Here is a 27,519-nt window from a genome sequence, read left to right as displayed (position 1 = left end):
GATATTTTCTATCTGAGCATGAGATTAAGAGAGTGTTCGAGTTGTGTACAAATCTCCGCACTTCGATTCTGTGGTCAACAATTCGTCAGGTATTTGGTTAGCACACTGCACATGATTAAGTAGTAATTCACTGTGAGATTCCTATGACAATGGAACTGAATTCTCTGGAAAATCCAGATGCCTTATCAGGTCATACACATCTTTGCCAATGAATGTCTGGAAGTCAGCTGCGAATTCACCATCTTTAATATCTGTTCCAGTCGTGCACCAGATTTCAAACAGCTCCATGTAGTCTTCAAAGAAATCCTCACTTGCAAAAATATCCAACTGACTTGAACTTGACGCCAATATGACAATTACAATTAGTCGAAATGATGTGCTAACTACGAACTGCAAACATAGTCCAATTTAATAAATACAGAACACGATGAGAACAAGGAATGAGACAGTCGGTGAAACATCGGTTTGACGTGATGCACTTACCGATGTGAGTGTCAACGTAGCTGTGGTTGATGTGTATGTGGATTGAGTAGGTGTGTTAGTTAGTTGGTGTTGTAGTGTTTGGTGAATATGTTGTGATTCAGGAGTCGTGGATGTTGGTGTTGTTAAATTGTTGTTTTCGTTGTTATTGTTGGGAATGAGTGAGATTGTCGATGGTGTGATGAAGGTGAGTGAGACGTGTGTGAAGTGTTCAGTTCGGTCGATTGAATTCGACAGAGTATTGATTATTGTGTGTGGTTGCGTTGGTGTGGAGGTGACTGTGTGATGGCGATGGTGTGTGTGTGTGTGTGTGTTGTGAGAGCGTGACGTTGGGACGCACGTTCATCGTCGCTGTGGTCTAGTGGTTAGGACATTGCGTTGTGGCCGCACTAACCCAGGTTCGAATCCTGGCAGCGACATTACATTTACTTGCCACTCCACATTCACTACCATCGACTGCATTCGCACCATCCCACACACTCACCACTGCACTTCACCCCAATCAATCCACAATTGACACTTCCAATTCAACTGAGTCCTCACTGACACCGGTGTCCCGACGCACCGATACAAGTCATAGACCGCATTCCGTCGTACACTTCCGATACAGTACACAGCACGTCAGTCCTCATTTGACTGCATCTCAGTTAATATAATATTATGATCATTGAAATTATTCGTATCGATTTGCTGAGAATTCCCAGATTAGTCCAATCTAATGCAGACATAATACGATGAGCACAACTCAACGTGTTATATTCTCAATTTGAATTAGCTGCAGAATGAAGCACTATGGAATCATCAATTGGTACGAATAACACAACGGTTACAGCTTATATGGGAATCCAGATTTCTGTAGTCTATTATTCGTCTTCTCAGTAGGTCCGTCATGTTTTTTGTTCGCTTGTGTATTGAGTATAGACTGTGTGTGTGTGTGTGTGTGATCTAGAATGTACTCATCAGTATTGTAATTCACAACGGAAATTGGAACCGACTCACCTGAATCCTTGTAATGTATTTGGTTGATGTGACTGATGTGCATACGAACCATAGATTTTTGAATATTCTTGGATTGTTGGAGATCAGTTCCTTGATAGTATGTGACGTCAGCAGTCTGTAATCACTCCATGTTCGGTCGAATATTTTTGTTGTTGAAGCAGTTTTGTTATTGTTTCATTTGTATATTGTCTGGCATTTCTGTACTGAAAGATTTCGTCTCCTCTCCTGATGTTTGAACTTCGCAGCGGTAATAGAATCGGTTGTTGTTTCCATGGTCTCGATATTTTCTATCTGAGCATGAGATTAAGAGAGTGTTCGAGTTGTGTACAAATCTCCGCACTTCGATTCTGTGGTCAACAATTCGTCAGGTATTTGGTTAGCACACTGCACATGATTAAGTAGTAATTCACTGTGAGATTCCTATGACAATGGAACTGAATTCTCTGGAAAATCCAGATGCCTTATCAGGTCATACACATCTTTGCCAATGAATGTCTGGAAGTCAGCTGCGAATTCACCATCTTTAATATCTGTTCCAGTCGTGCACCAGATTTCAAACAGCTCCATGTAGTCTTCAAAGAAATCCTCACTTGCAAAAATATCCAACTGACTCGATCTTGACGCCAATATGACAATTACAATTAGTCGAAATGATGTGCTAACTACGAACTGCAAACATAGTCCAATTTAATAAATACAGAACACGATGAGAACAAGGAATGAGACAGTCGGTGAAACATCGGTTTGACGTGATGCACTTACCGATGTGAGTGTCAACGTAGCTGTGGTTGATGTGTATGTGGATTGAGTAGGTGTGTTAGTTAGTTGGTGTTGTAGTGTTTGGTGAATATGTTGTGATTCAGGAGTCGTGGATGTTGGTGTTGTTAAATTGTTGTTTTCGTTGTTATTGTTGGGAATGAGTGAGATTGTCGATGGTGTGATGAAGGTGAGTGAGACGTGTGTGAATTGTTCAGTTCGGTCGATTGAATTCGACAGAGTATTGATTATTGTGTGTGGTTGCGTTGGTGTGGAGGTGACTGTGTGATGGCGATGGTGTGTGTGTGTGTGTTGTGAGAGCGTGACGTTGGGACGCACGTTCATCGTCGCTGTGGTCTAGTGGTTAGGACATTGCGTTGTGGCCGCACTAACCCAGGTTCGAATCCTGGCAGCGACATTACATTTACTTGCCACTCCACATTCACTACCATCGACTGCATTCGCACCATCCCACACACTCACCACTGCACTTCACCCCAATCAATCCACAATTGACACTTCCAATTCAACTGAGTCCTCACTGACACCGGTGTCCCGACGCACCGATACAAGTCATAGACCGCATTCCGTCGTACACTTCCGATACAGTACACAGCACGTCAGTCCTCATTTCGCTGCATGGTGTTTTTTCTTTTATTTCCTTTGACATGTTTTCTTGTAGTTGTGTTTTTCTCACTTATTTCAATGTTGTGCACATGTTACTTGTTCTTTTTCAGTATTTATATTTGAATACTGTTTAATTTCTTGTGGTGCAGATATTTGTGGTTTAATAGTAGAATTCATCAGTTTTTTCATCTTCAGTTGATTATTTGTGTATCTTTTGAACTTCCTAATATCATGCTATGCATTACTTGGTTTAGAATACCCATCTAAGTGAAACGAATTTACTGGTCATTAGTTTTTGCATGTTTATTGCACTATTTTTACTGATATTTTGAATTTCATTCTTACAGCTTGGCAAACAATATAAAAATGCTCACTTGCTCTAGAGAGGATTCAGAGAAATTTTTATATTGTCCAAATCACAATTTGGCTTTGAATCCTTTGTTATGATTGGAGAGATTTCTGCCATCATTTTATTCAACCTTTCGTATTAATTCGCTTACGCGTTTATTGCCATGGTGAGTAACTTTGATCATGCTTATTGAAATCAATAATGCTACGGCCTAAGTTTGAAATTTTTAAATTGAACTAATAATGAATGTGATGTCAAATTAACAAACGGATTCGTTGTTTGTACCTTAAGTACTTCAATGATGATATTGTGGTGTGGGTCACTTATATCCACATATGTAGTATATGGTGATGGTCAGGCATAGAATGTATTTTGGCAGAAGATTGATAAGGAAAGAACAGGAACGAAGCGCAATCGGTATGAAAATGTGTGAACAAAGAAATCAGAGAAGATGGACTGATATTTGCAGAAAGAACGGTCAAGAATGAGACAATTGATTGATAGTTTGAAAATTAACTGTTTACTGTATGGTTATCAGATTTTAGTGTTATAGTCTGTAATTTGTGCTTAAATATATTCGGTTAGGATCAGCATTTTGCTGGGTGCATCACCTCTAAATTGTAGTCGTATACACAGAAACCTTTTGCTCACATTTGGGACTTCTTTATCCTCTTTCCACGACTAATTGTTTAGTTATAAATCTCTCGACATAACCTTTTATTTTTAGCGAAGTACGTAATCCATTTGTTTCTTCTTCAACCGTATCTGGGAAGTATATAGTCTTGATTCTATATTCTTAATCAAGTTTCTTCCATATTGTAAAGGAACAAAACTAACAAAATTTATAAACCGACCAATCGAAGTAGTTTTCATGTTCAAGTTTCTTTGAAGTGACCCATCTACAATGATATATCATGTAAACAGCAATCTGCCTAAATCCGTTAGACAAAGAATTCTTCAGACGACTAAAGCAATAGCTATACAGATCAGAAGACCGAGGCTTTGCATTTAGAAGAAATATATTCAAATGCTTCTCTTACCTTGGTCAACTTCTGACAATCATTTTAATGATATGGCCACGCGATTTGACTGATGTTCATGTAATCTTCCTCTTTGCATTTTAAAAGCTTAAGCTTATCTTATTCACAATTATTATTATTATTATTATTATTATTATTATTATTATTATTACTAGTACCACAACGCTTGCAAACGTTTTGAAGAATTTGTTCAGCATCCACCCGCTCTTACTAACCCATATTATTCTATATATTACGTGATTCCTGATTTGTAATTATATTATTATCTCTCTCACCCCATGTTAACCACATTTATCCACATTTATTCTGACCAATATACTCTCAAGTTCATTTAACGTATAAACTCGTTCAAGTCAAAGCTTCAAGATCGTCATCCCAATATTAACGTCCCTATTTTCTTTTATATTGCAAACAATCCCAAATCCACATGCTATTACTTTAAATGATGTATGTTACCTGGAACCTGTCCACTTTTTGGATTACTAACTTGAATATATAACTGTACAATCTGTAGAGAATATATTGAAAAGACATATTTTTGTTTACAATGTATTGATGATCATTTTACAAGCATAAGGTGATAAGAATAAGTTTCAGAATGTTTTTAAATACTTGGATTAAGGAAACTGACAATCAATCCAAAAATTTAAAATAAAATTAGAGGCAAGGTAAATAAGTCAGTGCGTTTTCAAACCTGCCCGCCGTTTCGTATGCGCGACCTTGAACGGCCTGTCACGAGGCGGTCATTCCGTATTTGATTTGTTAAGGGTCGGTTCGTTGTCGTCTGGGTTGCACGAATATCAGGTTTTCTCGTATTTGAGTCGTTTTTGGCTGTAGCAAATTCGCGAAATCAATGCCAAAAGCGTTTATTTGGCTTCCTCTGTTTTGTAATGTACAATTTGGCTCTTTTTGTTGCTTCGTAACTTGACCTGGGATAACAATTACCCTGCTGAACCTCACTCTCCTTGTTTAAAATTTATAGGGGTCCCCATTACTGCGTATCCAGTATAAATTAACTGTAAAAGTTACTCTGAATTTGTGTGAATCGTTGTTTTCTGCAAGAAATAAGACATGACAAGTAACCCGTAAGTCCTAAATGTTTGTAGTCCTTACTTCAGTTACTGAAGGATTACTGCAGGAAATGGCTGTTTTTTTAATAATTAACGAGTGATGTTTTTAGGTACTCATGTTCCAGAGACATTTCTGTCGACTTAAGCGAGCCATTTCAACGCATTATACTGAGCAAGCGTTTTGGAAGCTGGAATGAATTCGAAAGTGTGTTTAAGGAGTTCCAAAAAGTATGAATGCATAATTCTATCCCTTTACAGACTACCCATACGCACTACATTCACGGTGAAAGTAAAGTGTTGAAGGACGTGCGATTCAAGTACAGTTTTGTGGTGTTTCACTGCACATTTGGCCATCGGCGTAAACCACAAGGTCTATCAGTGAATAAAAAACCGTGAGAAATTTAACTAACGTGTGACGTTTAAGGTCCAAGTTTCGAAACTGCCAATCAAGATTCCGTGTGAAATTGGACGGTGATGAATATGTCATCAAGTCGTACAAGATGCTTCACAATCATCCGTGCAGTAGTTCATTTATGCTTTGCGATCCGTGGTCCAGAAGGTTGTCCGCTGAAGAAAAAGAAAATCTGAAGCCCGTGATACTACAGTCATCGTCAACAGATGAATTAGTAGAAAGTATTAAGGACAGAACGGGTAAACAGGTTACGGCAGCTGATGTGAAGACTATGAAAGCTAAACTCTCCACAGGTAATTGTGTAAAAGTATATTTCAGGTTGTTATACACGAACGCAAGTATTTGATGTATTGCGGCAAAATGGTGAACTAAGAGAGTATTCCGAAAATGGATACATCACCAGAATCTGCTTTAGTACTTATGAGCAGATAGAATTATATAACAAATATCCGGAAGTAGTTTGTATGGATTCTACTTACAACACCAATAATAAAAAGTATTTATTTTTTTTCCAATTACGCTTTGTAGATATTCTTTATTCCTGTTAGTAATAACAGATAATTTTGGACGGGGACGTCCTGTTTTGTTTGCATGGACCAAAAAAGAATTTCGTTCAGATGTAACTTGGATTTTGGATAAATTCAGACAAATTATGGGCAATACGTCAAACACCCAGACTTTTGTTATGGATTGTTCACGAGCGGAAAGCGCGGCAGTCCGCATTACACACAGTAGTGCAAGTATAATTTTATGCGCCTTTCACGTATGTCGCGCTTTTCGTAAAAAGGTACAGTGATCGCGATTTTTATGAAATTGCCTTTAGACTCGTGACAATATCTTGAGAACTTACCTGAGTAGGTTAGTAACCGCTGAGACTGTTGGAAGGTATTATGTGAAATATATTTATTCTGCAGATTTAACCAGTATTTCAGAATTATTAACCAACGTGATAAACAAGTAGGTCATTATCTCCAACGATTCTGGATGCCTCGTAAACATTTGTGGGCTGCAGCTTTTACCGGAACAGTTTTGACGCTGGGTAACAACACCAACAATCGTGTTGAGTCACTAAATCGTCAACTGAAGAGAAACACACGCAAAAGCGACAGTTTGCACAAGTGTATACACAAGGTTTTTAAGTGGAATGCACTGACATCAGCAAGAAAAACTGTCGAGGAAACAATATTAGCCAGCAGATGTTGTATGCATAGTGTCCCAAAGCGATTAATTCCGTTGTTTAACCTACTTACTCCCTTTGCACGGACGAAGGTCTCATTGGAACTGAAAAGAATGCGTTTCGTTAACATTGAATACGAAAACGGTGATTGGTTGTTCATGATTGACTGCGGCAAGCATTATGAAGTAGATGCAGGCACTTGCGAGTGCAATTGTCGAACATTTATGACTTGTCGATATCCTTGTCGTCATATACTACTGACATATGTAAAAAGACCAACTCTTTCAGGTAAGATTAATCAATTACGAAATAAATAAACTAATTAGCTCATCACATTCTTAGACCATGCAGCCGATGGAAGTTAAATAACACACTTAACTTCCATTATAATACAACAACATCATTACCCAGACGGAGTGAGGGGTATGTCCGGATTCAAAGAACCCAAAAAATCCTCAAACAACAAATAATTGAAAAATATGGTGAACACTTCGCTATGATGTTGGATAGGAATGTAAACAATTATTACTTGAAATTCATCAATAACTAGGTAAGACCGCAATTTCTCAAACATTTATCTACGTGCAGTCCTTTTTACGATCGGTATATACGGATGAATAATTGGAGTGGCATTGTTTCCTAATCACATGGTCTCCGGAGCCAAGGATATAATAACTGAAAAAATGTAGCACTTAGAGAAGCTCGGAAGTGGTAAACGTGGCGATATTCAATCGAATGGCATGACTCAGTGTTGCAGACGTGCTCATTATGTTAGACTTATTTATATTCACATTAAATATATTATTCTATCCCAAGCATGTGTTCTTCAGAAGTACTAAGTATTATCGTTAGTTGTCACGATACGAGGACTCATCGTATCGTATGAGTCCGTGTAGATAGTGATGCGATTTTCACGTAAGATCTTACAGACTAGGCAATCAAACGATAAATTTACCGTTTTCGGACGACGTCTGTTATCAAGGTAGTGTTAGTACCGAACTAGATTTAAAGTTCGAAAAACTACAGTTGTTATATATTACATTTAAATAACTTATTAGATGAATAAACGCGGTAGTAGTCAATACAAAACACAGTTATCGTCAATGTGTAAATTGTTTCTCCGCATAAACTTCCATATTACGAAATTCGCCAACTTGTTCACCTGCATAGACTTGATGATTCCAAAGATTAGAGCCTTTAAATTAGTTGACAGAAGTCATAAGTTGTATAACAGAAAATGTATGGATAGCTTGCTTAATGCAATTCTGAAAAACAACAAATCAATCGTGAAAGAAAAGACTAAACCTCGTTATCAGTATCAAATTCAATAAGTAAATGAAATAGCAATTGATAGGATGTACCTGTAAGTGTTTTACTTACTGTAAACAGTGCTCTTCATTTTATAACCTTCCTACAATTTCATCTAGTTATTCGGTATTAACAAACAAACTTCAGGCACCAAATGAAGGGACTCACAAACTTTAAATAGTTATATGAAATTTAAGAAAAATCCAACTACAACGTTCATAATACTGTTTGCAGTTCACTCATTACGTACAATAATGAAATAACTGGAAAATACTATTTGGCGATCACTCGTCAACATGGATTAACACTTTGTTTATGATTTGGTCAGTGATTTCGGATTCCGTTAACAGAAATTTATATTTTAAACCTATACGAGACATCGTAAAATAGTATTATCTACGACATATCTTAGTTACCATGCTCATAACAAACACGCATCGCTTTACTTAAGAAGAGTATTCGGCTAACTTATGTGGCACTAAGAGTAATGTTCTACACAATTCTTGTATAAATTCAGAAAGCGGACAGAAAAATCTATCAACGCCAATTCTTACTAACATAATTTTTCTTTCTCACATTACGTAATAATATATCAGTCCAGTTGACAACGATGATACTTATCATAGATTAAACTGTTTACGGCTGTATATTAATAGTACATTGTTTACTTTTCTACTACATACGCACCGACGTAATTAAACGCCCACTTTTAAAACGCTTCTGTATTTACCTCAACCGCCTCCTGTGTTCGCCTTCATTCCCACAACACAATACACGAATAATGCAAAGTACGTAAAATATGATATAATTCCCAAATTTTTATTGAAAACAAAAAGCTTATTAATGTACAACGTTATGAGCAGATGGTAGAGCATCAATGCTCCTTATGTAATTGCAATTGTCACGGACCACGCATTTCACGTATTCATTCTTTCTACCAGGCCTGTTGGACTATAGAGACTCAAATAATTCTTGTGAATTCTAAAATGTAATGAAGAAAAACGTTACTATATCTAGGAAACTTGTTTTGTACAACAAGGTACTTGAAGCTGAACTTACGGTTATATCCTTGAACACGGAAGACTCTACCTATAGATAAGGCAAAAACAATAATCACTTTAAAGTCGTACATACGTGTTCTTTCTTCCGTCGATGACGCTACTGTACTTTGTCTCTCATGTCGTGAAAATAACTTTGCGTAGCCATGTCATATAGTTTCGCAAGGTCTTTCTCGTTGACAGATGACGACAGGAATCAGTTTCACTTTCAGTTTGGAAAGGACAGGAGGCTTGATGGCCTGCGTTAGTCCTGGCAATGATGGTCTCTCAGCTGATCCAACTTTCTTTTGAAGGAGTCGACGGATGGAGCCTCAACCACGTGCTGAGGTGATGAATTCCACTCGTTGATTATTCGATGGGAAAGTCGGTAGTCAGCTGACAAGTAATTCGTTCGGGGCTTGTGAACTTTTTTGGAGTGTCCTCGTAGATTTTCTGTTTTGGAAGACCAGAAAAATGAGGGCATATCAGGTGCAAATTTGTCATTAAGCAATTTGAAAACTGTAATCAAGTCGCCTCTGATTCTTCTATATGACAGCGGGAATAGGTTTAGCTTGGTCAGTCTAGTATCATACGGGAGCTTCGCTATTCCGGGAATCAGCCTAGTTGCTGTTCTCTGAACCCTTTCCAAGAGTTCACTGTCTTTTTTTAAGCAAGGCTAGCTGCTTGTATGCAGTACTCAAGTTTACGGCGTACGAACACTGTATACAAAGTCAGAAACGTTTTAGCGTCAACATGCCTAGAAGCCCTGCGTATGGACCATAAAGTCCTAAAACCTTTGGCGGCTATTGCACGGCAGTGTGCAGTAGTCTTTAAGTCTTGACTAACGATGACGCCTAAGTCATTGTGTGCCTGAACAATAGGTAACTCAGTGTTATTCATCGTGTATGTATCTGTACCCTGGTGGCCAATATGCATCACAATACACTTGGAAGTGTTTATCGGCAATTGCCAGGTTTGGGACCATTCAGATAATCTCTCCAGGTCATTTTGAAGTTCTAAGCTATCGCCCTTGCTTTGTATCGCTCTCCATATCTTGACATCATCAGCATAGAGTAAGACCGATGACGATAGTAGACGAGGGAGATCATTTACGTACAGGAGGAATAACACTGGCCTCAAAACTGTACCCTGGGGGACTCCACTAAGCACAGTTTCCCAGCTAGACAACTTGGAGTTCACCCTTACTCTTTGTTGACGCCCAACTAGGAAGTCTTTTATCCACATCAATAGATTGCCTCCAATCCCGACATTCCTTAACTTATATAACAGCCGATTATGCGGAACTTTGTCGAAAGCTTTGCTGAAATCGATGTAAGCTAAGTCGATAAGTCAGTGCACCTAAAGTTTGAAAACCTTATTTATCTTACTTCGTACGCAGCCATAAAACCGGCACTTCTGAATCGCTCGTTTTGATGAAGTACTAAGTTGCGTGCAATTAATGGCAACTTCTGGTTTCATGATGTAGAACAGAAGATATCGCATGGAGGTTTCAGGATAATCATCCATTAAACGCGTCAACATGGCCATCTGTAATAGGAATGAAGGATAAAAAGCATGTTGTGTACTTACAAATCTGTCCCTCACGTGCAGGAGAAAAAGCGACATTCCCCGTTTATTTACGCTCTCGTTCGCTTTATTTCCCCTTTTTTCGCTTTTATTTCCACTTTATTGGTTGTTTGGCTCACTACCATAATAAGGGGTGTAAGTCATATGTAAATTATTTTACAGCTTGTTTTTGCTTGAAACTATAATTTCGGTTTATTTTTGACTTGATAAATGATGAATTTCACTTGCCTGAGTTTGCATCGTTACAAATTACCAAGTTAGGCTGACTAAACATTCATCCAGGTTGTCAGCTCCAAATACGTCAGGCAACCAATAAACTGCAATAAACACCATGTAACACGCATAAATATTACAAAAATTTACATGTGACGGAGAAATACTGCGATCAGCCGATAAAAAACGACATTAGAAATCCGCGACAACATGTAACACATAAGCGAGAATCAATGACATGACTTTTCGACCATGCCAAATTAGATAAACGATACTTTTGAAAAAGTACCGATACGTCAGAAAATGTAACTTCTACAATTATCATTGGTTATTTATCTTAAGAAGAAGCTCATTGGTGCAAAATTACAATTGGTTGATGATATAATTTAAAGTTTTATATTAAACTCTTCAATAATGATAAATCCAATAGTTATATCCATAAATTAACTTCATAATGCGTACTGTTACAAACGTAGGAAATTATTATACTTGTAATTCACCAAATTGTTGTCATCCATCATGTTGGGAAACAATAAGGAAATTAATGAATGGGATTCTTCCATTTAAAGCTAAAAATGATTTGTGGAAACGCATTGAAGATTCAGGTAATAATGTCATTATAATACTTGATTAAGAGAAAATAAACATTACAGATATTCCATATCAGTTAATTTATGATTCATTTGAGCAATCAATATTTTCAGATTCACAATATAGTTATAAGTGTAAGTTCCTGTTTGTTTGTTTTTATATGTCATGAAATTAACTTATGAGCAACCAAATTTGTCCTTTTGATCAAATTATCATAAAATTATTGAATATTGACCAAGTTTATTGCCATCATTATATAAAGATGTTTTATATAAACCTTATTAGTAAAATAAGACTGAGATTACTCTCATTGTATTCAGAGTTTAGAAAGTCTATCTTAACCAGCACTTTCGTTTATTGTCTTTCATTTATTGGATGAGTGTTGCATATTAGAGTGTGATTTTCACTAAAGATTTTAGTTAAAGCATTTGCAGTTATTAACAATTATTCAATGTAATTGAACCCAATATTTTAGATGTGAAACATGAATATATTGAAAGTTAGCACTTGAAATGAAATGTCCACCTAAATTTACACCCTATTGTGCAGCAGTAATCTACTAAATAAAAGAAAAATGACGGAAATACTTTGTTGAGACATTTATGGAATAATGAAAATATTGAGGGATAACCTCAGACTCAAAACTATGTTAAGTGAATTTAAATAGAGCATATATTTTTAACATAAGAGTAAAGTTAAAGTTATGTGTCCGGTAATGAACAGTATGTACATGAATCCTAAAACTGTAAATTCTGACCAAAAATATATCTATAATCCTAAGGATTCTCATAAAAATCAAAACGTATGAACTGGCGACGGATATTAGCTAACATGATAATATAAATTTGGATACTGCTTCTCTGTGTCTTGATCAGATTTAAAACAGGCTAAAGAAATGTTTGATGAGGGCATCGAACTGCTTCCATATCAGCTACTAAGGTTTATCATAGCACTCTTTCTGTGCAAACGATTTTTAACAGTACGAAGTAAAATCTATAAAACATTCATTATATGCTCATCCAAAAACGATTTACAATTGAGTCCACTGCTTAATGAACTATTACCATAAAACGGACAATGTATAGTTTATGTTTAATTCATTCTTTAAGTTTTAGATTTTACTGAACCGCACTTCAGAAGTAACACCGATACCATTATTCAAATAAACTTAACCCTTAGATGTATGCCAAAGGAAATTTAGTGTTACTGGGAAACTCTGTAGAAGTTATTTCTCTCTTCATTCTGATCTGTAGGCATCTGTCGACATTCAAATTTATGATAAACACTTATGCATTCATTAATAGCCATAGAAATAAGAGTTTTAGGGTAACAATAACAGTTAGAAAAAAGCCACTTATTGAAAAGGTGTTTTGAAAGTAAGGTAAATAAAATGATAGGGATGGAGATGAATAAAAAATAATTGAAACATTGATGAGAGGTAATTCGGAAGTGACACATTTGATATGATGAGTGATAGTCTAATAAATTCACTGCGAATTTCAGAATGTTCTGCTCCACTTACGTGTAACAGCAAACAGATAAACATCGTATCAGTGAGTATGAACCCAGCGGTTATCGTCAACAGTTCTTTATTACAAATATGTAAGCTTGCATGGCTTCAAAAGAGTTAATCATCACTATGAATGATTTCTAGATAGTCTTATATGCATAGTTTTTATTGTTACTTTCTTTGAAAGTGTTTATAGTTCGTAAGAGCTAAATATTTATACTTTCTTTCATTTAATATACCACTTACATCCCCTGTCCATTAAATGAATGTTCTTGTAAGCATCTTAAGTCATCTTATTTATATTTGATATATAAAATATAACTTGCGCCAAAGATTATGAATATTACTAACAGTAAATAAACAGTATAAGTCAAACATTCAACCGATTATAAGGAATAGAAAATTTTATTTATTGAAAGAACGAATGAGGTCTCCAAATGACTTCTTGAATCATGTAACACTTATTTGTGAATAATGTATGCAGTCCCGAAATTTCATTTCGTAATTATTTATTTATTATTCCGTAAGACTCATTTAGTATTGTTTCTCAAACCATCAAAAATATTGTCATCTAGTGACTAGTTCAAGTTAATTAACAGTCGGTAAAATCCATATCTCAGAGGTTTCTTTTAATTTCTTTTTTAGCTCCAAGATTAACAAATTATGCTTATTTTATGATGGAAAAATTAAAAGGATCTCATATTGAAGATATAAAAAATAAAGAAGGTGAATTAATTGATGAAGATAATCAAGATATTAAGATTGATGAAGAATGTGTAAAAAATTCAGGGGAACATTTAATGACTTGGAATTTACTTAAAAGTCAATTAACAAAATGGAACCATATAAAAGATGAAAGTCAATTAAAGCCTCCTTATGTTTGGATATCATCAAAAAAGTTAGATAAGTCAGAAAATAAACCAGTAAAGTAAGCGTTATTGAATATACATTGTTCAATTGTGTTTTTTCTAAATATAAAGTCTAACTGGGCGTATATTTATGTGAATATACCAAAACTACTTCCATTCTAGAAATAGAGATTATTTGTAGGTGATTACTATAATAGGTTTATCAGTTTAGACTTTTTTTATTACAGGCACCTGTTATTAATTAAATAAGTTGTGATTTTTACAATACACAATTTTGGTTGCTGATAATTTATTGATTATTGCAGTAGAGGAAAGTAATAGTTTTGTGCAACTTTTAAATTTTTTTAGTAGACAATTCACAATTTATCAGTAGATTTATCTTAATTTTAGAAATTGAGATAATTAGATTTTTCATTCTTGATTTTTAATCGAAGATTTTCTCGACTAGACCTGAATTGCCCGATAACAGAATTGTACTATTAAAAATCATAGTATTCAATGAAGCAACTGTTACATACTTTTGGTTTTTAGAGCCTCTTCAAGTAAAATCATGTTAAAAGGGAACCTGTTCCAGAATTAACCCTGTTGCTTGAATCCGTTAACAGTATACCCGACACTACTTGCTGTTCGATTTATTAGGTTAGGAAACATCTGATGGTTAGATTAGTGAAAAATACCATCTAATGAAATAAATAAATTTTAGAATAAATAATTAATAGAACTAAGGATCTAATATCCAACTGATCAAATCCCAGAGAGCAGAGAGCACAACACCTCCAAATTTTTCTCCCCTGACATATTTTTCATTATTTTGAGTAATTTGTTACATCGTATTAACATAAATATTCAGTAAACATTGAAGTAAAACAGGCAGAATTGGAGTAACCCTACCCAACTAGGAGTCGTGAGTATTGATCAATTATCACTTACAGTGACTCTTTCATACACTGAAAGCACAATTATTTCGTCTTTTATCTTATGGAATAAAAATCTTTGTAACATACATTACAGTAGATGTCAATTTAACAAAGAAAAATTAGATAGTACTGACCCAACTACTTTGTGCAACACACGTTTGTAATATATTAAGGTAGCAAAATATTCACTTTAATAAGGTAGCAAAATATTCACTTTAAGAGTCTATCTGTTGTAAACCAATTCTATGTAACGTTTGCAGATATATATATATATATATATATCCGCAAACTATTCTAAAGTGGATATGATTTATCCCGTTTAGATAATAAAATCTGAAGCAAAAGCCATACTAGAGACCACACAATTAATATTTTTCGGTGATTTTTATTGGTACTAAGGTATTTATTAGAACTTAATTCATCCTTCCATTTTTGTAGATAGTTTAATGAAGAGCTTTAAATAATTTCTGGGACCTCAAACAGCCAAAGAGAACAATAAAATGGTGTTTAGTCTTTGAGCAAAGCTTTTCTATAGTGTATTATATATTTGTGTTTGAGAAGTTTACCGATGTTTAAAAACTACTTTTATCTTATCCTCATTCTGAAGTGTTATTCAATTCAATGTAGCGTTAGGTATTATTGCATTTGGTTATATTGGTATAAGAAAATAATGGAGACAGTCAGTCTAGTTTTTTCCAGTACAGATAATAATATTGTTGTTGAAACTAAACACGACCTACTAAACTTCGAACCCAAAGGTATTTATTAAACCTGTATTATACTTTCGAAATGACTTCAGTTAAGCTTGATAAAACACATAGCAGAATATCTGTAATGTGAAAGGTTGACTCAAAACTTATTCACATATGAATTAAATTAAATTTTATTCGGCAATGATTTTTGAAGAATTTCTTTTGACTAATTATGGTGTTTGTCCTAAATAATAGTTCTTTTTTATAGTATTACGCACCTAATTCAAGTAACAAATTTAATGCCTTTAAGTGTACTCACTGCTTTCTCTTTGACTTCAGTATTGGTTCATTCGCAACTAATAGAGTACATGTTGGAAGTACTTAAATTGCTAGTTAGTATACCAAACTAGATTCTACTACTCCAAATTACTACATCAACACTTGATTGCACATCATTTATATGACAGTCAAAATAGTTCTTGGGCTTTCATACAAGTGTTACAGAAAATATTTCAGTACTTTTATCCAGAGGCTTCAATTTAGTTTGAACATTTCAGAGATTTCCATGAATTTAATGTGGAAATAGCTTCAAAGGGCTTTCTGAAATCGATTATTCATTAACATATAATTAACGTACTCCATTTAAAAATGCGTGATTCAGCGAAAGTGACTAATTACAACAAATTTGTATATAAGGTTGTACAGCTTGACAATAAGTTTGTTGAAAAGAGATCACGTCACTGAACTTAATGTTTTTCATTTCCTAATGATATTCTATTAACACCATTTTTCCAATAAATCACTTAGTTTGGACAGTGAAAACAAAACAATTTTGTTTATTCCGTTCTGTTATTATCACAAAAACGATTTTATTAGACGAAAAAGATCTAAACCGAAAGGTAATGGGAATCTACTATTTATGTTGGCATCAAAGCCAGAAAAATGTCAGTCATTTGTTCGACAGATATCATTAACAAAAAAAGATGTGAATCAAACTCTGGTCAGTGATTACAAACTAAAAAGAAATGAACAAAATGATATATCTGAAGAAGCCTCTTGTATGGTAAGATAAAAACTTTCATCCTCTAAACATTTTGTAAGTTTTGTGAACTTTATGTCACTTAAATTGTTAGATTAATTGAACTTACACCCAGTAAACTGAGTCTATCATATGGAATAAGCACCAAGAAACATTATTATATAATTGTAAGCAAAGATGGATAGTGGCTAGCAGTGGTGTGGCAGTGGATGACATAAATTCGAACAACAGATTAATCCTTATTAACTACTAGATTTCACTATTCGATCAGTGAAAATTGAGCATAATCTAAAATTAAACTTACATGCTATGTTGATATGATATTTTAGACCTCGTACTTATTACTTATGCAGTCGTAATATATTTGAAGTTTGTTTGATTCTGGTCTGTTGGAGATTTAGGTTTTCGATCCTAGAGATGCTCGTATTCAAGGAGTCATCAAATTTAATGTTTACTTAAAGATTATTAGTTCTGGTCGAGTTTTACACTCTTACCGTTTCCAATTTGGTTGACTAATTGAAATTTAACTTGAATGCAAATAATTCACTAAGTCACAAATTTCGGATCAACATTATATTCGAACTTTAATTTTCACTTAATTCAATTAAAGTATCGTATTGGCTTGCTGAAGGTTTTCTAGCCTATGTATATAACAATTAACTAGTGAACAGGTGATTTACAAATATAGGTAAATAGCTATATCAGATCTAATTCACTAATTGCTATAAAAAGAGCAGCATGGATTTAGGATATTCTCTTGACGTTTAACTACTTTTAGTATTGAAAAGGTGACCATTTACTCACAAATGGATTAATATACAAAAAGACTCATGAAACTGTATTGCTTTAGGCGGATCTATGTATTAATTGATTCTCTGGGCCTAATGCATTGGTTTTTCACACCATTTAAGGATTTACTTGTTGGACAAAATGTCAGTTTTGGATTATGCACTTAGTTACAACCAATTGGTATCAGAATATAGTTCAGCGTGAATCCTTATTAAAGTAACATTAGACTTCTGTTGATTCGAGTATTAAATGTATTATCAAACCTGCTGCCTTTTATTCAATTTACTGATAACTAAATTGCTAAACCTTATTGACCTTATTTGTAAATTAGTCTATACCACATCATACTGTACAGTTTAAACTACCTATTAATTGCAGAAGATAATGAGTGGGATTTATGGTAAATTTAGTTTGTTTAGAAAGAACTAGCCAAATGTAGTAATCTGTAACTAAAATTACATTGTATCTAGAGTGAATAACGTAAGTGTAACGATATTTAGAATGCTTCATGAAAGTAATATTATAATATCAGTATGAGAAACATATCATCTATTTGGATCAAAGTTTAATAAGTCAAATATGCAAATAAATTAAAATTAACAATTATACTAAATTAACACAAGAACTGGATAAATGACGGAAAAACTCTAAAACCTGGTGTCAAAGTTTTTTCATAATGTCAGTAGTATAGAAAATTTAAAAAGTAACTTAAACCAGACCTATTTTCAAATTTGATGTATTTATAGTGACTTGTAAGGATAGAATTATTACAAATGAATAAAATCATAATTTGAATACTTAGCAGGGAACATACAGTATTTACCACAAAAAAACACACCTAATATCTAGTTTACGAGAAGCCACTATTAGATTTGATTATCAATTTTGAAGAATCGATTATCAATGCACTTTTGTCAATGTTAGGTAATTTTAAAATCAATCATTGAATTACCTTAACTTATATTAAATAAGCTTTACCTCTCACACGTCATTAGCCAAATAAGTCCTTCCAATTTTCGAAATTAAAAATTTTGTATATAATTGGAATAAATCAAATCTGATGGTGTAGTATTATTTTTATTTTATTTTAACAACGTGCAGAACAGAAATCAAAACTAAAATAATGGTTACTTAATTAATCACTTTCATTTAAGTCATTAAAATTTTAGAAATAGAATTGAGGTGATTTAGTAGTTTAATGATGTTGCATTTACTCACCTGATTAGGTTAATCGTTAAGTTTTCATTATCTTTCTAAACAAGTTTGTTTTTATAAGCAAAGATGGATAGTGGCTAGCAGTGGAATTCAGGACGCGCTATTTGGGACTCGTCAGCTGGATGTACCTGCGTCTCAGAGTTGATGTTCACCCTGGGACTCAAACCCAGTACCTTTCGCTTCAAATGCCATCGCGTTATCCACTCAGCTACTGAGTCCTGATAGCCACTTGCTTGTGCAATGGGGTGAAGTTTGATTTCACTTAGTATTGTTTGTTTGAATTTTGTTTTTCTTAATCAATTCCAAGAAACCATCTATTATGATTACCGTTTTTTCTCAAGAATATTTGAAAAGATACAGATAGATATTCTTGGTACTAGAATTATTAGTCATATGAGTGATAATTTTAAAACAAAAATATACTCGAATTCAATAATTATCGGTTATTTGCATGATATTATAAGTCCTGATTATAGTTAAATGTTTATACATTTATTTTAAATTTTAGCCACGATGGATGATATCCTGTCATATAAGTGACCAAGCCTTAAGAGCAAGATTATTACCCTTGGCTCGAGCACAAATACGTCGACATATTCGTCAAGGAAGTTTAATATTGTGTCCTAACATAAATAATATTGAATCAGATAGAAGATTGGAAAAAAGAATAACTGATAGCAAGGTTTCATTGACAAAACTCTCAGAAGATGTATGTGGTTTTGAAGGAGATGAACAGTCAATGTTAGTACTTTGTGTTAATAGAAAATTTTTATTTTCTTCATTAAATAGAAACAGATATGGTGGTTGTGTATATAATTGTCTAATTCTGTTCGTTATGGTTATTAAGAACCATTATTTATCAGTCTCAATCGGCATATGTCCTTTATAAACAAATTGTTTCTATGTAGCCAAGTGGTTATAAGTTTAATAACATCTATTTTGTAAAAATCAACACTTGGATCCAAGTACATAGACCTGACAATTCTTAAATATGACAAAATAGGCTTCATGGATCCCACTTTCAGTCAAAATCAGAATATGCCAGCTATCTAGGCAAAGATTTATATATTTGTCTTAAATACGCACACATTAAGAAAGTATTGATTATGTATGAAAACATAAAACTCTTCATTGGATTTTGACAACTTTAAACCTGTGAATCCTTGACTACTCATTCCATTCGTTAACATCCGAAATATCAGCTATTTTGATGAACAATCATTCACCTGGAAATATTTTGTGTGATTGATCTACAAACCCACCCTATATTTGAAGGCTAATGATACCAACTGTTTGCCGAAACCAAAGTAGTTGAAGAGCAGTTCGAACACGCCACCTTTTAACTGTAAGTCAAACACTCCATTTATTGACCAACCCCTACACAAAATCAACTATCAAGTAACATCATTCCATGTGAGTTCGAGGACCTTGAGGACCTTGGCTGTCATTGGCTCGAACTTTGTTGATCTCAGAAGTTACTAGTATCCAATAGGATATCCAAAGGCGTGTCATAAGTCTACCCATTATATTTAACTGTGAACTGATTGATATTCCGTGGTTATAGTTCATAATTCTATGCAAATAAAACTGATAAAAACGTGAATTATATTTAAAGTATTAGATGGCAAACAACCTGGTCAAACTAACGTAGGTGTTTTTGTCTAAATAGTACATAAATTTCATCGAGAAACATATTATGCTATTAATTTACTTATGAAGTACACCAGAGACTGGAGTAATGAAGTATTTGAATGAGACAGTCTTAATAACACAAATTAGTGTAAATTTATCTCTACTGTTATGGTGATTGCTATGGTTGAGTTATTTTTATTGGTTAGATCGTCTTAATAGTTTGACTTCTCAGTCGTACAACATGATTAACTGATAATCAACCGTCAAACTGAGCTTAGTCTGTAAACTTCCGTTGATGTTTAAACGTCCAATATAAGTTAAACAAACTGCAAAAGATAGGCTAACTATTTATATTTGTGTCAGTTTACATAGAATGATCCGCTTGGATAGTACATAGTGAATAAAAACTTAAGAATTTTAAACTATGAAATATTATAATGAACTCGTGACCCTTTATTCAGTTGGAATATTAAGTAAATATCGTAACGCGTAACCTCAATCCCTCTAATAGTTTCTTCATGATACCAGCTTAAATTTCGACCAATTAACTTATTGTGAAACACATCATAAATATTCTACTCTGTTTCTGATTACAATTTAGTGTTAATTCAGAAAGCTAATCATTCAAACGACCTCATCCTTTGGTAATAGATGTATAAAAATGACTTATTCGCTCACATGAATTCATATCACATATTGTGAGTATCACTGCTACTAAGCTTGAAATGAAATTGACGGAGTTCATAAAAATTAGATCTAAAAAATGGTTTGAATTCTGAAAACGAAACATCATAGTTTAACATTATTTAAATATCATAAATTATCACAAACCATGGGTAACCAAGAAGTTTGTTGAAATGTAGGTGTGAAACCTAAGCATAGAAGTTCGATCTTGATTCAAGATGATCAAGGCGGGAAGTGTTGGGTTCGAATCCCGTGTGAGGGATCGTGGATTCATACTGCTGGATTAACACTTTCCTGATTATCTCAGCTACAACAAGTATTATATAGTGATTCGTTTGACTTTCACTGTAAAATGTCGTAATGAAACATTGAAATGTATCGTTTTTTCGAAATTTGATTCATTCTAGTTTATTCACTAGAGAACTTACCATTCCAAACCAGAAACTTATTTCTTTAAATGAATCATTGCACTCAAATAGAGTAAATGTGGAACAGCATCAGCACACTAAACCATATTTTTTGAACGAACTATTAAAATCTCAGTGTTCTGGACATGATAAACGAAAAGTTTCTGATTCTCCAATCCAGGTAAGTCTGATCGTTTTGAATTTTAGTCGTTTGTTTTATATTACTAAAATAAAGAGAGTAGTTAACATGCAGATATGTTTCACATTTAATATTTCCAGTTGAATCTACACTAGCAACGAAATTAAATACAGCTTTTTGTGGAGAAATCTCTTTACCAATAAATTCGTTTACATATGTATGACTATATTTTAATAAACACTCAAGTAAAAATACATGATTAATTATCCGATAAGACAACAATTCATTCTGTGTATGAATGGTCGGTTATCTTAAAAAGCCATTTGGAAAACTGTCATGGATTAGAAGTAATAGCCTGGATTTGATTTATTTTACGTGATGTCGATAATATTAGTAACCTTTATAGACAAAGTCCTTCAAGTAATTATGCGTACATTTCATCTCATGAACAATCGTATTCTAAAGATAAATTATTGTTTTTCGCTTTGAAGATTGATTAATTGGCCATGTTCATACATTCTTTTTTCCGACAAACTACTCATCAACTTATAGACTAATAACAAATGAATATTGATCTACTTAAAATTTATGAGACAAATTCAGCTGGCCAGTTTTTATTTCTCATTTAGTGTCAAGTACTCACGTATACGTGATGGTACGTTGATGTAATTATACACCAACGACTAAATTAATCGATCATATATTAATTATTACTGAACTAACTTTACAATATATTTCCACTCATCATGAATCGAACACAAAACAAACATTCATCAAATGATCGCGTTTTTTAAACACTTTTTAGTGTTGTACTCATTCATCAGCTAATTAAAATAACCAATTGTGTCATTGGAATTCAGCGAAGAAAATTTTCTTCTTGACGAAATTATCTACACGAATATTCGTCAAGGTTAGAACGAATAGTTTGACAATAATTGGGCGCCGAGTATGGAGAATTCATTATATGTGAAAAAATTATATTTGAAATAGTCTCAGCGATTGAAATTTAAATAATTCCAACGTTTCGTCCAGCTAACTTGTCTGGACTTCTTCAGGGAGATAATCAAAATCAAAATCATCAAAGAAATATATAGTGTTTTTTTAACAATCATATCAAAATCTCTACTACTTTTTAATCCAATCATATTTGGATGTCGAATTTTTTTTGTAAACAGGATAATATGAGTCAGTTGAATGAGAATCAAGTGAAAAGTTCAACGATGTGAATTAAAGGAGACTGGATGGATTGTGTGTGTGTGTGTATGTATGTATGTGTAAGATGAGTTATTAATGAATGATATTCAGTGTTGATATGTTTCTATGTGAAGTAAAAATAGGAATAAAAGTGCAAAATGAAGGTTGAAAAGTTTTTTCGGAAACATCGAAATTGCAAATAAAATGAGAAATTATCTACAGTTTAAGCAGATGGTTTCATCGAAAAGAAACTCTTCGCTGAATTCTTCCTATCTTTATTTGTTTATCAGTCTTTACGGTTAAGTAAAATAACACTTAAATTTATCGTTTATATTATTCAGGAACAAGATGAATTAAAAGCAAAATCGCATTTGTTAAGTGATCTGCTACTATTTCAACAGTCCAGACTAAAAAGATCTGAGCCAACTTCTCACTATTATATGAGTTCTATTGATAATCTACAAAGTTTATATACGAATCGATGTTATACGTCACCAATTAGCTGGCCATCTTTATTACCTAGAAATTCAGAGTCGAAGGAAATAAGCTGCAATTTAATTGAAACAATTCCACCTTCATCTAACCAAGAAAAGTATTACACCAGTGATATAATACAATCAAGAAATTTATGTAAGATCTATGAAATCACGTTTTTTTTCTGAATTATAATTTCTAGAAATTTGATATTAATGTAATTTACAAACTTTCATAGTTAACATAATGAGCTAGACAACCATGGACAACCTGGAAGCACTGGACGGCCGTTTCGTTCTATTGCGGGACTCCTCAGCAGTGCTCATCCACGATCCCGCCTCGCGAGACTCGAACCCAGGACCTACCAGTCTCGCGCCAGAGCGCTCAAACTCTAAACCATTGAGACTGCATTCAATGGTGTTAATGCCTAATTTCAACCAATTCAAGAAGTTGAGTAACCGTTCACCGATTGTCTTCAATCAGTTGATCTCTCACAACAGACGTGACTGAACTGGTAGATCCTGGGTTCGAATCTCGTGAGGCGCACTACTGAGGAGTCTCACAATAAAAAGAAACGGCTGTCCAGTGCTTCCAGGTTTTTCATGGTAGTCTAGCTTCAATTGACTTATGATTTCAACTATGAAAATACTGAAACCTCCATAAAACCCCTTCTAATTTACAAATTTTGTAGTATTATAGGTTATCTGCGTTTAAACATCCTGTGCTTAAACTCCTTTGGAATATAATTTATATCTTGTATTTCATTCCTCTTAGTTTTTTTCTTCATATTTTATTATTAGACAAAATGTGGAAACTGATAGACAAACCAATTTTTGATTATTGAATTTTTTTCAAGATTGATTTTATCGATCCATATTGGTAAAATACGAAATCACAAGCTTTTATAAAAAAAATTATTAACAGATTAAACAAAGATTTATAATGCTATCCGTCTAACGTCATTTTCATCCAGATATGTAGATAGAAATTTTCCGACTATTATGGACAATGTGAATGTATTTCAGAATGGGATCAGTTTGACTTTTATATATTGATCAGAAAGTGTTACTAGTTCATTTAATTCAGAAATATAAATTTCCAATGTAGACAGTTTGACGTTCTTATCATTCTCCAATCAACTTTATGGTAACTTTCTACAAAGATCTTCTAGTATACATATATGGTCTTTGGTTTGTAGAAACTGATCAGTAAAAAGGATAAAAGTGTATATTCAATGGAAATATAAATTCTTGTCCGGAATTTCAAGATACTTTGAATATTATGGTTCCCATTTATTAGTGTCTATTGTCATTGATAGAAAGATCAATAAACATATATTACATGGAAGTTCATTGATTACTTGAATATAATAACATTTCTTCATTAGTTTTAATTCACATAATCATCCACATCTGATAATACAGACATGGAGGCATCCCAAGAACATTTTAGTCAGCTATTTCCAAGGGATAAATAATAGCTTTATTGTAAAGGTTTAGAGTTGAACAGTTTGTCAAAGCCACAAATGTTTGAACAAATAAACATAACCAGCTAAGTAAATAATGTTTACTTTCAAAAGGCATCAAATATTGATCTGAATTATTGTCTATTTTCATGAATTTCATTCAACAAATTACTAAATCATAATACTGTTTTTTAATTTCATTTCCCATCATCTATAATTCCGACAAGTGATTATAAGTCTGTTTTCTTCAAACAATCATACTGGGCCAATTTTTTTCGAAAAAGTTTTTAAGGTAATGTTTCTTACTTTTTTAGTGGACAATGAGAACTCATTATCTAATATAAATGATTCATTTGAAGATTGTTCAAATTCAGTAGCTATATGGCAAACAATGCCTGGAAGACTACTTCGTAGATCTAAAACTCAGTATACATTGAATAAAAATCAACAATTGAAAAATGATCAAATTTTTACAGATAATTCGAAACAAACAAAGAATGAATTGAAATTAAATTTTCTAATCGGTAAATTATTTATAAAATCCTTAATAAATGAATAAATCTATTTAGTTATTTTTACTAACGCTGTTCAGAAAATAAAATAATGAGACTACATCATCAAATTGATTCACTGAGAACTAATATGGAAACATTCAGCAAAAGATTTAGAGTTACTTAGACCATTAGGCACAGAAGGAACTTGGCCGACAGAAATCAGTTGAAGCTAATATTTGGATAAAAACAACATTAGTTAATACTCAGTAATCGTTCAGTAGAAATCTAAAATAATTTAACTTAAAATGGCTTCCGTTCATAAAGAGGTTCTTCGTATGATGTTATATATATATATATATATATAACTCTAGAACAGCTACAGGTGGAGTTGCGTCACTCAAAGGTCGTCCATAAATTATAGTCTCACCGTTGCGAGTGACTGATAAGGTAATTATGATAATAAACCAATTTTAAGGTTACTGTTGTATACGAGGAAAAAGAAAAATCCAACCACAAAAATCGGTTATACAGAAATGACATATGCATGTACAGAATATGTACTTCTAAGAGAAGTTGATAGCGATGCCTTCGGATGCCTAATAAAACTTAGGACGAATAGCATATCGATTAATAATCATTTGCTTTATTTCATTTTGATTGTCTACTATTTTCTTTATACAACAGATCATTTGTTTACTTTATTCAATACTGATCGATATAAATTAGATTAAAATCATTTTCAATAGGTTGCAAGTTAAAGCTCGAACAAGGGTGTGGTTATCATCAGCACTATATTCAGAGAACTTCGAAATATGATCTTCAATTCCAAATCATTTTATCAAAAAAGAAAGCGAAATGTTAGTGTTTCAGAAATAAGATTATTAATTGTACCGTAATTCTATTCAAATAAGCATGAAATCAGTTGACTCATCTATCGTGTATCCTTTCAGTCAACGTGTTCTGCCAGTTGGATTAGCTGAACATAAACGAATCCTTTCTGATTAGTCGGTATTATTTCGCTTAATCGTTTCTATTGACTGGTGGTAACATTATTTATTGAATTTTCTTGATGTTAATAAACGGTGTCCTAGTAGACTAAATTTATCTTTCCAAACAATTTAAGTTTTGGTCTTGAGTCCTTTTATCTTGTTTCCTCTATTTATCGTAATGTATTGTTTAAAACCTTTTACCAATAATTTCATTTTGGATAGCACTGAAATCCCAAAAATAGGTTATATACACAGAGCTTGACTTTTGGAATCAGTCTGTAGGAAGTGGTTCAGCTAGATGTTATTAGCTTTCATTAAAAGGACTTATTTGAAACTTTTTAGAAAATTGATTCGCTTACTTAAACAAACAGGGTACTTTTATTTCCTATTGTTTATAAATTTCTAAAAATGACAGCTATCATAAAGTTTTAACAATCCTGTTGTATTTTTAGAGAATGTTAATAATCAACACCATAAGAAGGAAGCACTGCATTCAAAAGTTATCAATGATACTTCAGAAGTGGGACTCTTGGGGCCAACAGAAGATACACATGAAAGAGATAATGATGGCGTTAGAAAGAACATTAATCGTTTTAATAATTCCTGCTGGTCTAGTCGACGTCATCCAGGTTATATTGAACGTATGCATACAATAGGTTTTGTTTCAGATCGTAAAAAATCACTTCAAGACAACAATAGTAGAAACAATAACGACAAAAGTTATATCATTCCAGATAAATACAAATTTGCAGATTCAGTTGATTTGATCACCTTGAAGCCTAAAACAAAATCTTTTCTACCACAAATACGTCATTCTGTCTCAACAGAAAAACACTGGCACAAAAATATATTGAGACGTAATTCCTGTGATTTAACTGATCAAAATGATCATTCCAGTTCATTACCAATGTTAATTAAACCACCACCACCTAGTCCGGATGTAAAGTTTTTAGATTTCTGATGAAATTATATATATATATATATATATATATATATATATATATATATATATATAGTGATAAAACAAGTGTTCTCTTACTTTAAGTCAGTAGATATTATTTTCACTTTTGTAAACACAAATCTGGTACCTGTTTTTCAAGTTTGAGTCATGCAACCACTAGACCATATAAGTAGTTAGACTTTATTTGTTAGTTGATAGTCAATAAAGATGGAGGCGAATTACTTAAATTTTATCCTTAGAAAGAATTTGAAAGGTAAGTTTACTTTAGTGATTAAAAATTCACTAATCATAACCTTCACGCAATGTAGCCTATCGACAATTCATCTGGCACGATGACTAGTCTGTGAAAAATTTTTGTACGGACTAAGTAACCTATGACAAACAACCTAATCAAGCCAAGTAA

At 33.3% G+C, this 27,519-nt stretch overlaps 1 protein-coding gene and 1 non-coding gene across 2 annotated transcripts; both read left to right on the top strand.

The window, feature by feature from the left end:
- Positions 1 to 2,583: 2,583 nt before the first annotated feature.
- Smp_tRNA_00715_His_GTG.1.1 lies at positions 2,584 to 2,654 on the top strand. Its single transcript has one exon. It is a non-coding gene (tRNA).
- Positions 2,655 to 5,555: 2,901 nt separating this feature from the next.
- Positions 5,556 to 27,116, top strand: Smp_168360 (hypothetical protein; the record flags this gene model as incomplete). Its single annotated transcript, XM_018793619.1, has 9 exons — positions 5,556 to 5,713; positions 5,746 to 6,026; positions 11,532 to 11,660; positions 13,802 to 14,084; positions 16,511 to 16,697; positions 19,186 to 19,418; positions 21,401 to 21,581; positions 23,075 to 23,336; positions 26,608 to 27,116. 9 exons carry the CDS (start codon positions 5,556 to 5,558, stop codon positions 27,114 to 27,116), a joined length of 2,223 nt encoding a protein of 740 aa, XP_018648113.1.
- Between the last annotated feature and the right edge of the window lie 403 nt (positions 27,117 to 27,519).

Source organism: Schistosoma mansoni, chromosome 1, assembly GCF_000237925.1.
Source record: "Schistosoma mansoni strain Puerto Rico chromosome 1, complete genome".
Taxonomy (NCBI): Eukaryota; Metazoa; Platyhelminthes; class Trematoda; order Strigeidida; family Schistosomatidae; genus Schistosoma; species Schistosoma mansoni.
The sequence above is the reverse complement of the archived record's forward strand: the minus strand, read 5'-3'. Positions and strand labels throughout refer to the sequence as shown.